Source organism: Urocampus carinirostris, chromosome 8 (assembly GCF_059441175.1).
Source record: "Urocampus carinirostris isolate Australia breed hairy pipefish chromosome 8, RoL_Ucar_1.0, whole genome shotgun sequence".
Classification (NCBI taxonomy): Eukaryota; Metazoa; Chordata; class Actinopteri; order Syngnathiformes; family Syngnathidae; genus Urocampus; species Urocampus carinirostris.
In genome coordinates this window covers 32,096,119-32,112,396 of record NC_142356.1, presented here as the reverse complement: position 1 = coordinate 32,112,396, position 16,278 = coordinate 32,096,119, and the positions used below count along the sequence as shown (strand labels likewise).

Sequence of the window (16,278 nt, the reverse complement as noted above, 5' to 3'; positions counted from 1 at the left end):
TTGTTTAGCATATCCCTCACTACTGCTTTCCCCACCTTCTCCAATTCTATTCACCTGAGAGGATTTAAATAAATCCAGACAGCTTGAGATATAAAAGCAATGCATGAAATGCATTTTGAAAAGTGCATCCCCGGTGACAATTTTTCCATTTCGCCTGTACTGACAACCTGCACTGTTTAAAAATGTGCAGACATATTATATTAAGACGTGACCTTGTCTTTATAGGCGTAGCTAAAATTTAAACATTACATGTATTGTGTGTTGCTTGCTTACAGTGTAAAAATCAATGGAGGACGGTGATTTTTTAGCAAGATTAGGAATGTGTTGTCATTCTAACAGAGGGTTTGTGTACAAGGACAACAGATCTTATGCGTGTTTTGTTTTTCTTTTCCAATGTTTATCTGTGATTCTATTACACAGTTTTGCATTTATAGTGTATAGTAAATATATGTCCAACATTCAGTACAAAACATACCTGAAAGTTTCCCATTTCTCATAAAGTATATTCAAATGTAGTATGCAACCACATGAACAAACACTGTAAAATAAATAAATCAATGAATATTATTTTCAAAACTACAAAGTGCACCATACTAAAAGGCGAAGTCTCATTTATGTTTGCCATTGCTCTATTCAACACACACAACGCGCACCCAATAGTATTCAATAGATGTGGGTATGATTAAAATGCATGGATAAAACAAGTACAAAAATAGACCCAAAACAAAGCTTCTTTTACCATCGAAGTCCTCATCATATTTTTCAGAAATGAACAGCTGCATTCCGGCATAGAGCATCCCTGTGTGGTATGCTGAGAGCGCAACTGCTTACAGAAAAATCTTCCAGAGAGTTATCAAAACAGCCCAAAAAATCATCGGCTGCTCTGAACACGGTCCAACTGAAGGCACATATTTTTGAATGTGCATCAAAGAAAAAAATTACGTCTGTAGAAAAGTCACAACATTCTTGTGTTCATTTTAAGTTTAATGTAAAAACCACACTGTGAATCTTTAATTTTACTTTTCTTTTAAATTTTATTGTTTTTTTTTCCTCCACAGATAAAGATGAGCCCAGCAGTTACACTTGCACCACATGCAAGCAGCCCTTCACCAGTGCCTGGTTCCTTCTCCAGCATGCTCAGAACACCCACGGTTTCCGTATCTACCTGGAAAGCGAGCCGGGCAGTCCTCTGACCCCTCGTGTAGCTGCCGCTCCTGGCATGGGTGGTGACTGTGCCTCATCCCAGCCTACCCTTCATGCCGTGCACCTGGCAGAAGGGAGTCCTTACAGCCTCTTGCGAATGCCTGGGTCTGGATCAGGACGAGACTCTGTATCAACTCCCCGAGAGGGCCGTTATCCCCGAACCCCGCCTTTGTTTAGCCCGCCTCCACGGCATCACCTCAGTCCTGATGACCTGGCCCTGGCTACTCACCACCCTAGCGCCTTTGACAGGGTGATGAGGCTCAATTCGATACCCCTCGAACCTCCCACAAACATGGACTTTTCCAGAAGACTCCGGGAACTGGCTGGAAATGCCACAGGAGCCTCGCCACCTCTATCTCCTAATCGGCCGAACCCTATGCAACGAATTCTTCAACCATTCCAACCAGCTTCAAAACCTCCCTTCTCTGCAACGCCGCCTCTTTCCACCTCTCAGTCACCGTCTGGTTCCAGGTCCACCCCCAATGCCACATCGAATGCAGGTCAGCCAGGCACGCCACTAAAGGCAAAGTCTTGCGAGTTCTGTGGGAAGACTTTCAAGTTTCAGAGTAACCTTATTGTGCATAGACGAAGCCACACAGGGGAAAAGCCATTCAAATGTCATCTGTGCAACCACGCATGCACCCAGGCAAGCAAGCTGAAGCGACACATGAAGACACATTGTCAGAACAAGTCTTTGGCACTTAGTTCCAAATCAGAAGATGGCCTGTCGACGGCCAGCTCGCCTGAGCCCGGGACTAGCGAGCTGATGGGCAGCGCCACTGACGCGCTCAAGTCCGTGGTGGCAAAGTTCAAGAGTGAGAACAACGGTCTTACTGAAAATGGAGAAGACGAGGAAGAGGATGAGGAAGAGGAAGAGGAGGAAGAAGAACAGGAAGAAGAGGAAGAAGAGGAGGAGGAGGAAGACGGTGAGGAGGAGATGGAGCCTGCTGTTCGAGATCTAGAGGAAGACGGGAGTGACCATCGTTTTAGCCTGAAGTTGGAAGGGGCCCGCCACCACCAAAACAGTGTGGCCCTGCACCCTCGGCGACGGAGCTCCTCGCAGGAACCGGCTGATGACTATTCCGCGATGGAGTCAGACCGGGTGGACAATGTGACAACCACGACAACGAATGGTCTGGGACCTTTACCTGGTGACGGTATTTCCAAAAAGTTGTTTAGTGGAGGCATCAGCTCAGGATCCCTCAGTCCCCTGTCCAAACGCATCAAGGTGGAAAAGGATTTGGACCCACCTACGCCCACTATCTCAAACTCAGAAAACGTCTACTCCCAGTGGTTAGCAGGCTACGCCGCCTCGCGGCAACTCAAGGACCCCTTCATCAACTTCACCGGTGGGGATTCTAGACAATCGCCATTCGCCTCCTCGTCCGAGCACTCATCTGAGAACGGCAGCCTGCGCTTCTCGACGCCGCCTGGAGAACTAGACGGCGAACGGGCCGCCTCGGGACGCAGCGGCACGGGCAGCGGAGCCAGCACGCCTCACGGCAGTAGTAGCAACGGCAGGCCCAGCTCCAAAGATGGCCGACGGAGCGACACCTGTGAGTTTTGCGGAAAAGTCTTCAAAAACTGCAGCAACTTGACAGTGCACCGACGCAGTCACACCGGCGAGCGGCCCTACAAGTGCGAGCTGTGCAGCTACGCCTGCGCACAGAGCTCCAAGCTCACGCGCCACATGAAAACCCACGGACAAATGGGAAAAGACGTTTACAAATGTGAAATATGCCACATGCCTTTCAGTGTCTACAGTACTCTTGAGAAACACATGAAAAAGTGGCACAGCGACCGTCCGATAGCGAACAACATAAAGACAGAGTAGGCACCAGACTCTATGCCGAACTCAATTCTCTTTCAGCTCTTTTGTGAAAATGCAACCCTGGCCACGTAGCTAACAGATGAACAGAAAAGGACTACAGGGTCAGATAACAGTACACAGTACAGACCTGTTCTGGTTCTGAACATTATTGTATGAAACAAAACATTTTGAGCCTTTCTATTGTGCAATAATTTACACATTTTATATAATTTTTTTGTAACTGGACAGCATGTTTGGTGTGTCAATGGCTACTCTAAAACTATCAGTAACGATGGGTTTGGTTGTTGCTCTTGATCCTTTGATTTAGCCAATCTATTTGAACCCTCGCTGCGAAAAGTCTTTTACATATCATGTACAGTTATGTTTCCAAGCCTAGTGGAAGAGTGTCATATTATTCAAGCATTAAGAAAAGCAGGGTTAGACTAAAAACTGATATTTGTGAATGATTCCATGCAAGCTAGACGAAAAATACCTTTATGTACATAAAAATATATACAAGGATTAGGCTGTCTATGAAATGCTAGGCACTAGCACCGGGACTTTCTACAAACAATGAAATGAATACTATGGTGTAAAATGACAACAACGAGTGCCTTGGATATTTTACCTGCATTAGTTAATCCTCTTTTTGCTATAAACTCGGCGTTTCAGACGATTACAGGACATTTGTGCACATTGGGAATAAGCAGGTCCTTGCATCAAGCACCTGTCCGACTCTGCCGTGTTGTGACTGAGCAGAGCATTAAGAAAGCAGCTGGAACTAAATCGAAAAGTGAACAACAACAAAAAGTTCAAACCTGGCCAATCAATAATCTGCCTGTCTAATGTAAAATTTGAGTTTACTGGCATGTTACATGCTCAAAAGGTTTATGGGTTTTATTGGTTTCTGGTACTTGTGTATTGTACTGAGAAGGTACTCAGATTTGTTGTTTCAACCAACGTGAAGCTCTTAATTTTCCAGAGTGTTTTGTTTTCTTCGAAAATGATATTTTTTTCGTGTGTTGTGTGACGTTTTTTTCACGTTGTCCAAGCGGTCCGCGTAGCCAACATTTACCCCTCAATTTTTTTTTCTTTTATTCTTGATATTCATTTTGGTGATGGTGGTGATGTCAGTCAGGGCTATGGGAAGGCAGTGGTTATAGGTGACTCTTATATTCAAAATTTCCTTGCCCTTTTTATTTTAATGACTGCATCGGATTTTTTAAAACATGTTTTACACACAGACATTGCAACTAATGTGAAATGTAAACTATATACCATCATTTTCTCCCACACAAACAGCCATTTTTTCATTTGAAATTACTTTTTGAAACACATTTTAATTGTAGTAATTCCCCTAATCACTCTGTCATTTGTTGAATGATTATAGCACTTGTCACTCTGCCTACAGTCTGTATCTGTCTCTCTAATCGGAGGTACAGTCGGTTGAGTATAAAATAAGGACCGGATTCCATATCCGGGGCGTTTTACGTGCACTGTTCCGTTTCCCCAAGTTTACAGGTGGATGCTCAAGGGGAAAACATGACTCTTGTGCTGACCAATGCAGTAACTGTTGTGTCATATGAAAAAAAAAAATAGAAAAAAATAAACAAATCATGTTTGAATTCTTGCAAAATATTTTTGGGGAGCTTACCCCGGCCTGGTTAATTTGGACTCTGATGCGAAAATCCCAATGAAATACTTTGTATCATAATAACCATAAAAAGGTTACTTTTTGAGTCGATACAATTATTTTCTGAATTTTAAGTACAGTACTTTTGGGGTGAGTTTGATTGGAATTGTATTTTTCTTTTTGAGTTCTCGATTCTCCTACCTGATTTTTTTTCTATTCTGGATTTGATCACTATGTATTGTATTGAAATGAACATGTATCTGTTTTGCCTTTGCTGTACACAAGTCTTCAGGTTGAACAAAATATTTCGCATCGGGGGAGATATATGAGAAATAAATATATAGAGAGAACTTAAACACATAGGAAGATGCACACTCATGTTCGTTCCTAAGTTCAAATAACATTTATGGTCTACTTCTTTTGTATTTAGAATTGAATTTTGAATTAATGTTCACTTAGCGTAGGCACTTATAGTATTTATGTTGGAGCTTGTATTTTTAATGGTTTTGCCTGTACTCTTTAAAGGTTTCAATGTACCCTTTTTTCTGTAGTGAGAAAAAAAAGCCCAACAAGCTGCCGCCGTATATTTTCTTAATTTGGCAGGATAATATAGTGTGAATAATTTGTATGCTTGAAAATAACTATGTTTTTCAAATCTAAAATGTTGGCGGTGTCCTCCAAAGGGGAGAGGTCATATGATGACTTTTACAGACAGTCCTGTTGGACTTACCACAATGAGGTAAAAACAGGTGGTTGTATATATATTTTGTTTGTTTTTATTCAAAGTTTTTTTTCTCCTGCCATTTTATATGCAGTAATACAAGCTATTGTTGGGTTTTATTGTTAGCCAACTTGTTAATGTCCTATACATAACATAACATTCCAGTTGTTCATGACAAATGAATTTTCATATGCAATCAGTCCAATATAAATCTGAAAAAGTTTTTATTTTGAGTTTGATGTTGTTAATTTGAATTTGTTTTTGCTTTCGTATTTTTGCCAAAACAACCACTATGCTTGATTTACGTAGGGTACATGTCATACCATATGTAGGCGACACGTCAATAAGATAAAATGAGGTTTTGCTACGTGCGGTTGTAGCAGACGGTACAGGTGTACGTCCATGTTGTGTCGTGCACGCTTATCACGTGAACTTGAAGTTAACATTGGTTGACATTATTTATTATGACTGTACACCCACATTCAGCGTATGCTCTGATCCAAACGGCGTCACTGCAAACTGCGTCTGCATATTTGAGCCCCTACCCTTCACCAGCACCCCTTCCCCTTCCTTTGTGACGAATTCTGTCAACTTGTTTTCTCTGATGACCGAAGGTCGCGGAACAACGTTTAAAAGTGGTCAGCATACAAATGTTATTATTTTTCAGGTATGGAAATACCACTGTTTTCAGCTGTTGCCTGCATTTTTTTCTCTTCACTCAGCCATTTTGTCTTGGGAAAAAAATAAATTGTATGACATACATACTGAATACGATTTTGCAGTTTTTTTTTACTTTTTGTATATTCATGGAATGATTTATAAAGAGAAAAGCAAACTGTATTCCCTCACTTTTTCTGGGTGATGTATTCCAAGCCTCCCTACAACAAGCAAATTCACACAAAGTAGAAGTTGACTTTAGTTATAATTACCTTTGAATATTTTTTGTTGGGGAAAGGGGATTTAGAATAGAGTACAATACAATTTATTGTCATTGTAACATGTGAAATGCAAAGCGAAATTAAAATGTTCCATTCTAATAGTGTAATCAAATTTACAATGTAAAAATATTGTTATAAAGCACAAGGAAGAATATAAATTACGGAGAGTCAAAGTTACCAAACTGCAAAATTGTGTCAATCATGTCAGCTCCCATTGAGTGAGACTGATGTTATGTAAAATAAACACTAATTTAGCCACTTGCGAGTTCAAAAAAAGTCAAGTTTTATGATTGTTCATGCAATTTCGCTTATTATTCGGATCAAAATTGTTGTTTTTACCACTAGGAGGCACTAAATACACAATGTCCCTCTAGGAACTAACTCGTTTTTTTTGTTTTTTAAATGATCTAATACAAATAAAATAAAACATTACAGACTCTAAAAACAGTTGGGTTAAAAGTAACCCAAGTTTGGATCAGAAATATACCTCCGCAGTTGTTTTGACACAATGTTCTGTGTTGTTTTGCAGAAACAAAAATGTTCAGCCTAGATAATTCTGCCACAAATAGTATTTCTGTTTTGAATAGGGGCAGTACTTTAACTGACAATGTGGGTGTGCATGTATGTGTGAATGTCTGGCCGATACTGATACTGAAATAAACAAAGGATTGGATTCATAAGTAAAATAAACCAATCATAACACCCACATGTACTGATACAAGTAATGCAGTGCAAGAACATAATGAAGCAAAAATAAATAAATAAAAGATTGGAAACATATGACAATTATGCCTTATAAGTTCTAATTACTGGTTTGAATTGTGAACTGTCAGCCATGACACAAAGTACATAATCTTCTAATTGCCTCTTAAAAACGCAAAATAAAGATGAAAAAAATAACACAAACACTCCAAAATATAACCCTAGTTCGAAATTTGGACTAACCTAACAATTGATTTGACACATGTCCCTTGTTGTTTTGCAGAAAAAAAACCCAACAAAAGTAGCGTAATGTTCTAGGGTTTTATTTGTTTTATTATTTGTTATTGGTTTTTGTGTGTGTGTGTGTTTTTTTTTGTTTGGGTTTTTTTCACAAGAGAATCTAGCAAAACAAAATGGTTCTTTGTACTACACAGTAGGGGTCACCTTGTTAAGATCAACTCAAACAATTTGGTCGTTTTGTGAACAACAATCCAGAAAAATGAGTCAAATTCATCCGTGTATTGAATCCAAATTTTTTTCAAGTGTTTTGAGAGTGAAACATTCTGGTCTATCGAAAAGATACCAACATACTTTGAAATAGCAAAATGGGCCATGAGGCCAAATACTGTATTAAATCAGACTACACTATATATATATGAAGCAGACGCCGTGGAAAATGTGCAAAATTGGCTAAACCCGCTGTTTACCGGTGGTATGCCCGCGAAACAGACGCCGGCTGCACCGCGTTTGACCGTGCTTACACGCAGTACACACGCTAATGCACGTGATAACACCGCGATACAGGCGCAGAACAAACGTGCTATGACCGTGCTCCACCCGCGATTACCCGCTAAAATTTCGCGTCCTACCCGCGTGTAACCACGTCTTGGCTGCGGCCGTAGCACGTCTTAGCACGTTCGTACCGCATCTTTACCTCGTGTGTACCACGTGTGCCGCCCGCGGTTACCCGTGGTCTAAAGTTTTGAGCAGCGCAAAACTTTTTCGCGCGGCCAACCGCGTGTGAATTTCTTACCGCGTGTAAAGCACTGCTGTATCTCGTCTGTATCGCAATCTCAAAGTGTCCAACAGGGTCTGCTTCACGGGCAGAAATTTCTGGCCGTGATTCAGCCTCGATACGCCCGTGAAAGGCTGTGTGACCATGCCTTTATCAAGGTGTGACGGTGTCCACTCCGGTGGCAATGCAGAACTTCACCATTACAGATCTTTTGTCCTGCACCTGTCCGCAGAACAGACTTGTCTTTGTTCTCCAGAAGGCCAATGCCATGTGGCCCAGGACTCGAAGCAGAAGAATAGCATCTTCTGGTCCACCAGCCTCCTCAACCAACTCTTTCAACAAGACGGCTTTGGTTCCTGTGAGCTGAACCAAGAAAGAAAAATGCAACAAACTGTTTTTCTTGAAGGGGCACATAATATTTCATTTCTGACATGCTATTAAACAATTCCCGGTTATCAAACTAAGTTGATTGTTTTAACACCACAAGTTCCTCATTCGTTTGTGCACCTCTACTATTTTCCTTTGGACTGATCAATCAACAATTTTCATGGACTGCAAAATTGATGATCTAATGATTTAAAGTAATTGCCTTACATATCATTGGTACCCGCCAAAATCCCAAACCCCATTGTCCTTTTTCTTTATGTTCTCTTTGTGTGGTGTTAAAGTTTCTTCTGTAGATTAGTAAAAAACCCAAACCTCTATAAATCCAAGTGTGTGTGTGTGCCTTTAACAAACTATGTTTAATCATCAAGAGCCAGTAAAAGGAATTCACTCAAAATTGCTATGTAGCCGATCCTTCAAGTTATAGATTGAAACGTTTTTTTTCATTTTGTTTCCCTGATATCATTATGTAAAACATGAGGCGCTCCTAAAAGGTAAGACGAGTATAAAAAGAAAGAAATAAACAGATAAAGTTGTGGTTAAAATATTTTATTGACCATTTATTTTTTGCTACAAAGATTTGTAGCTCTTTTTTTAATCTCCCTGTGTACATCATGTGCCAGTCCATTTCTTTTTTTGGGCAGATATTAAGTATTCAACATAAAACATGCCCTGCCTCGTCTTTTTCTTCTAATATTACTCCCTCCCCTGCCTGCTGAAGCACCGGAGGGCAATGCGACAGAGTAATCACTCTTCTTGTCCTGGCCATGGTGCTGTTTGCCTAGCAGGGCCAGATTAAAGTTCACAGATAGAAAAAAGGTTCCTGCTTAGGCCAGGTGTTGACAGTTAAGATAAAGCAGAGTTGTAAGGAAGTAAGGCCCGTCGGGTGGGTGTGGGGAAAGGAATTGTTAGCTTGTGTGCCTTCCCCTCCACACTCCCCATCATCCAAGTTCAATGTCAAGAGGCCAAACAAAGCCTAGTGCACAAATCCTAAAGCTGCATGCATTGTGGAGTAACCTTTCTCATAGTAGGCCTAGTTCATATGTTATGAACAGAAAATAATCTCTTAATGAAGATAGTCAACACATTTTGGGATGTTAAAGGTGTTACAGGGTGGCTAAACAGACTTTCAAAATGAAAAATAGCCACACCATATTTTGAGTAAACATCAAATATACAATTTGTTCCTAACAGGGACTATTCCTAATTAATGGTGCCTCACGTTACGCTGGTGAAGCATTCTACATTTACTTGCAATAGATAGATAGATAGATAGATAGATAGATAGATAGATAGATAGATAGATAGATAGATAGATGGATAGATACTTTATTCATCCCTGTAGGGAAATTGATACGTCCAGCAGTATCCTTTGTTGTTTATTAACAGATTAACAGGATGGCCACAGCGGAGTGGATGACGTCACACGCTAGTCCAAAAGTTCGACGTCCCTGCAGCAGATGGAAATCTTTGCACCCAGGGTGACACCATCTCGTGTTCACGTAGATAGCGAGTCCACCTCCTTTCCGCTTCCCGCAGGCTTTTGTGTCTCTGTCCCTAACAGCGCTGAAACCGGGTAGCTCCAGATAGCTCCGAACAGCTGGGTAGCTCCGGGTAGCTCCACGTTAGCGTCCGGGATGCTAGGCGTGAGCCACGTTTCCGCAAAACACCGCAAACTGCACTCCCTGTACGCTATATGTTTGTCACCAGCTCAGCCAGTTCGTCGGTCTTATTTGGTAGAGAGTTCACATTTACCATGATTACGGACAGTACTGAAGACTTATAACGCCGCTAGCCGCTTAGCCTTAACTCCGGCACTGCATCCACGATAGGGCCCCTCATCACGCCGGCACGAGAATTCTTCAGGGCATGGAGTTGATTCCTCGAATAAACGCATTTTTGTGCGTTAAAACCCATAACGATAGGATAGAAAGTAATCCAAAGTGTAGTTGTCAAACGGGACAAAAAGCACCGAAGATAAAAGCAGACAATTAAAACAATAAATCACAAAAAGTGCGAAATAACTGAGCTGCTGGAAAGGTTGCCGCTCGCGGCGGCACCAAAAAAAAAAAGAAATTAAAAAAAAAGGACAAAATATGGACATTTTCACAAAGTAAAATCAGTGCTGGGCACGTTACTAAGAAAGAAGTCATTACATACAGTTTCTAGTTACTTTATTTACAAAGTAATTGTGTTATCCCCAAGATTACTGACACCCAAAAGTGGCACGCTACTCCTAAAGTAACTATCTAGTTACAAATTCTCGTATTTACTCACCTTGAAGCACATCCCCAACATCTTCTTAGAAATAGCCACAGAATAAATGAAATACAAACGTTTAAACCAGGGGTCGGAAACCTATGGCTCGTGATCAATGTTCCCTCTAATCTGCGCACGTGCGCAATCGCGCACTGCCCACACATTCTCAGCGCACAAGAAAATCTATCCAGCGCAACGTTCCCTCTAAGCTGCGTGTGTGCGCAATTGCTTTTCCGCGCACAAGAAAATCTAGCCAGTTCACAAAAATCAGGGCTCGAAATTGCTAATTTAGAAGCGAATTAAGTCAAAGTTACAGTGCATGAAGGTAAAAATACAAGGGTTTCCCTGACGCTGTGTTCTAAATGCGGTATTTTGATGTCAAAGTCGAAGTAGAATGAAGTTGAGTTAAGTCAGTAGAGTTTTTCGAGAACCGGCTTCTTTGGCTTGGCTCACTAAAAAGAACGGGCTCTTTCGGGTCACAAACGGCTCTACAGGTTGTTTTTGCTTCTTTGATCCCTACACGACCAAATATTATGTAAAATTGTGCACAAAATGACTTAAAGGAAGGGGGAAAATAGAACAAAAAAGAAAAACATACCAAAATGAAAAAGTAGTGAAAAGCTGAGAAGAAAAAAATGAAAGGAAGAGAAAAAAGAAGGAAACATTCAGGAAAAAGACAGAAAAAAAGGAAAGAAACAAAGGGAAAAAAGTAAATAGAGAACAAAAGTAACAGTAACAGGTAGGAAAAGATGAACACAATGAGATTTTTTTAAAGGAATTAAAAAAAAAGAAGAAAAAACACAGGGAAAAAGAAGAAAAAGTTTGTGTTGCATTCATATAATTTCCAATTATACCAAGTCAATCTTGTTGCCAACATTGTACTTCCACTAAAAAATGTGATTAAATACAGTTCTGTCTCATGCAACCGACTAAATAAGCCCCCCAAAATGTTAGTATTATGCGACAAAAGATACCAGGAAAAAAAAAGAAATGAAAATCTTGTGAAAGAATTGTTGTGAAAACAAATGACTTTAGTAGGCCGTACAACCTTTGCAATAATACATAAGTCAATTCATTCATAAGTGAAACATTTTTTTGCATTGCCGGAAACTCAGCAAAATGTAACGTGATGTCAAGTTTTGGACATGTTTGATATTGATTTAGTTGCCACACTTGGGATTGCTGTTGCTCACTGTTGTTTCAAGCGTTGCTCACCGACTTTGTGTGAACGCTCACACCCGTTGAAAATAAGAGGGAACATTGCTCGTGATCCAGATATGGCTCTTTTCATTAGTGCATATGGCTAGGATATAAAATGCTACACACGCAAATATCTGCCGCAGCATTCGAATTATAACAAGCTTAAGGTTGAGTTTGGTACGTGCATAGCCAAAGCAAAACTGGTTGAACAGGATGTTCGGTCCAGTACATAAAGGGCTTAGTCTTTACGACAGTTTACAGTCGCGATTCACATACCCCTGCACGTTGCTAATAAAACCTTTAATCTATCAATCTATCCATCTATCTATCTATCTATCTATCTATCTATCTATCTATCTATCTATCTATCTATCTATCTATCTATCTATCTATCTATCTATCTATCTATCTATCTATCTATCTATCTATCTATCTATCTATCTATCTATCTATCTATCTATCTATCTATCTATCTATCTATCTATCTATCTATCTATCTATCTATCTATCTATCTATCTATCTATCTATCTATCTATCTATCTATCTATCTATCTATCTATCTATCTTAGTATTGTACAAAATCATACATGGACTTGCTCCCTCTTATCTTTCAGATCTGATCCGCCCCTATGTCCCGGTCCGAAGCCTACGATCTGAGAGTGCCGGTCTTCTGGTGATCCCGAGAGCAAAGAAGTGTTCTGCTGGTTCGAGAGCGTTCTCCATCCGGGCACCGGTGCTGTGGAATGCTCTTCCCCCCGAGATCCGATCTGCAACCTCAGTGGAAATGTTTAAATCTAAACTTAAAACTCACTTCTACTCCATTGCATATGAATAATAACCTACTCTTCTTGTCGGCTGAAAAATAGTCTGTGTAACATAGTGTACTAATCTGTGAAGCCCTTAGAGACTTATTGTGATTAAGGGCTATACAAATAAAAATGACCTGACTTGACTATCTATCTATCTATCTATCTATCTATCTATCTATCTATCTATCTATCTATCTATCTATCTATCTATCTATCTATCTATCTATCTATCTATCTATCTATCTATCTATCTATCTATCTATCTATCCATTCATCCATCCATCCATCCATCTATCTATCTATCTATATACATACATACTTTTATATATATATATATATATATATATATATATATATATATATATATATATATATATATAATATATATATATATATATATATATATATATATATATATATATATATATATATATATATATATATATATATATATATATATATATAAATATAATATATATATATATATATATATATATATATATATATATATATATATATATATATATATATATATATATATATATATGTATATATATATATACATACACACATATAAACAGGACATTGATATTACCTTGGTAACCTGTTTCTGATTTCTGTTTTTGTAGCTATAGAAAGAAAGCATAAACACAATTCAGAATCATTAATTCTGAATATATCATTTAGAGTTAGGCTATCAATTAAATATGTATTTGCTCCGTGCCCGTTTTGAGCCGGGGTTTTTGGTTGACTAACTCTATCCTTATAGCCCCATTATTATTCTCTTTCTTGATAGCAACTGTGTAAAATAACATAACTATGACGTATTAACAACATAGTAATAGCATGATGATTATATTTTTGTATACGTGCATACCAACTAGTGGCCTTTCAAGTTAACCGTGGCGAGGTATTATTGCACTTTAAGTGCTGGTCAAACTGATGGCCAGTATTTCTATATGGCAATGTATGTAAGTATTTAAAATTATAATCCAATTGCCTTTACTCTGCTTAGAGAGCTAATATGAAGAAAATACATATATTTAGAGAATGTTAATATTGTATTAAAAATGAATTTTAAAGGTGTATTTATTTATTCATTTATTCATGTATTCATTTATTCATTTATTCATTCATCCATTTATTCATTTATTTATTCATTTAGTTACTTAGTTATTTAGTTATTTAGTTTTTTTGGTTATATAGTTATTTAGTTGTTTAGTTATTTAGTTATTTAGTTATTTAGTTATTTAGTTATTTAGTTATTTAGTTATTTAGTTATTTAATTATTTACCTTCAAAACAGTGTTATTGACACCCATAATCAACAAAATTGAGGACGCACGCAGTGATCTGCATCAAAAACAACAGAAGGGTTCTTCTGCCAAGGCTGGCAATGGCATTGAAATAAGGCCTGGTTAAAGCTGTATGTCTGGTCAATTTGTTTTTACCCCATGGGTTTTCCTTTAAAAAGTATTAAAGATACAGCTAAAAAATAAGTAGAAAATATGGACAGCCTCCTTTTTTGCTCTGGTCTACTCTCCTACTTCACTTTAGTGTCCTGACATGCCTGTGTGTGTTTAGCGCAAGGTAGGCCTCCCAAGCATAGCTGAGGAAATCATGCCCTGAAAAAACTCTTGTGTGTTGAATCCCCTCTCAAATTCTCATAATATGACCCTAGTTTTTTCTTCTGATTACCTCCATTCTTTTTCCTCTGGTTTTAGACTCAGTAATGGTCTTGCTTTTTGAGTGACAAGTGAGAAAAGGAAGGCTGAAGAGCAGAGATGAAGAAACAGACTGCAGCTGTGCGGTCGAGCAGTGAAGAGGGGGCCTCGTCCGGACTCCTTGGAACAATATAAAAAACTAATCACCCAGGACAGCTGACACTCAGTGCCATACACACAAGCAAGGACTAATACACACTCATGTGCAAAAGTACAAGTCCGAGGATTGCAGTAGGGTGGTAGACAAGGAGCTCTGCCCAGACAAGACTTGCAGGTCTGGCCAAGCAAGAAAACAAAAGTCTGTGTTTTGTCTATAAGCAGCCTCGCTTTGGGGGGAAAATAATTTCACACAAATACTCACCTATGAGTAGCATGGGACGAACGTGTTACAGAAACCAGGAACGCAATTACTTTTCACAGTAACGAGTATTGTAACGAGTTATAAACTCAATTTTGTAACTCCGCTGTTGTTACAACATGGTGCGTTACTCCGCTATTTACTAAAAGCAGATCATAAATTACAATGTTTTCTAATTGCTAACTCTTCCACCTTAACTCACGATGTAAAATAGAACCCTTAATCCCCCAGCAATGCTCCAGAAGGCTTTACCTACAAAACACAACCGAAACAGTTACTGTGGCGCAGTCTCAATCACCTGTCTATTTCTTGATGTTGTTGGAACAGTTCTTTTTTTGTCTTGCGCACTGTTTGTCACATTCTTTATGTGGCTGATGCCTAGAAGCTTCTTGTAGCATCACATCTCAATGGCCTACATTTTCCATTGCAGCTATGCTGTGAGAGTCCATGGTTCGCGAGCATAGAGGAAGATGGAAGTAAATAGTGCTTGCATGAGTCTGATCTTTGATTCCACTGCCATCTTTTTGTCCCTCCTGATGGATATAATTCTGGCAAGTCCAGCTTTGGTTTGAGCTAAGCTCATGACTTCAGGTTCTGACTCATCTTCTGACATGATGGTTCCAACATAGTTAAATTTGGCAACTAAAACTCTGTTGTGCTCCTTTACTCCCTGAAACCTGCCTCTTCTTCAACAAGAAAGTTTTCAGTCTGTGGTTTCAGTCTGTTCAGTAAGCCCTTTAGCATAAATTTACGTTAGCATGGCTGATGAGACTAATGGTTCTGTTGTTGGAGCATAGTTGGAGGTTTCCTTGTTTCGGTTGCATAATTACTAGCAACTTTGTCAATGCAGATGGCCACTGTCCTGTTTGAAATATCAATTTACATATTTACAAACATAAAATAAAATCCTGAAATCAGATAGTAAGTTTATATGTGCATATCTGGTATTGTGCCACCTGTAGCGAATGGTAGGCACTGTGAAGTTAATTGTGGTCTTTTCCTCTCAAAAATGAGTTTTGCAATACATGATTCCCGGAAAAAAAAGGAAACATCTTTGAACAGGATCAAAACTGGAGAAGGAAATATTTAAGTCGTTTGAAACCCAAAATTGATACAGTGTCTCAGCTAATTGTTTGTTTGCATGCTTTCAAATTTGCGTAAGTCAACTAATATGAATGGTATATTTGCTTTCATAGGATAGTGTACCCGTTTTCTTCTATTTGTTATGTTATGTGGCTATTCTAAAGCAGTTTTCAGGGGTCAGCTTCAAAGCGAGTACATACGGTAATTTGTAACTACATAGTTATTTTCAGAGTAACGCGCGACTTTTGAGTGGTAGTAATGTGGGGGTAACAGAATTACTTTTTAAACTAGGTAGTTAGTCACTGTAACTAATTACTGTTTTTGGTAATGCACCCAACACTGCCTATGACTGGTCACAAACACTTTATTCTGGAACTCAGTGACAAACTTGATCAGGGTTAAAAATAAACAGCAATATGTAAATGTCAAATAATACAGA

At 39.0% G+C, this 16,278-nt stretch overlaps 1 protein-coding gene across 1 annotated transcript in view; it reads left to right on the top strand.

Annotated features, from left to right (window-relative positions):
• The window catches only part of LOC148361648 (BCL11 transcription factor A-like), a 63,027-nt gene extending 56,886 nt beyond the window's left edge, over window positions 1-6,141 (top strand). The window contains exon 3 of the mRNA XM_088342394.1: window positions 1,059-6,141. Within this exon, the coding sequence (XP_088198520.1) occupies window positions 1,059-3,037 (1,979 nt within the window). The 3' untranslated portion in view covers window positions 3,038-6,141. The remainder of the gene's footprint in view (window positions 1-1,058) is intronic.
• Window positions 6,142-16,278: the final 10,137 nt, after the last annotated feature.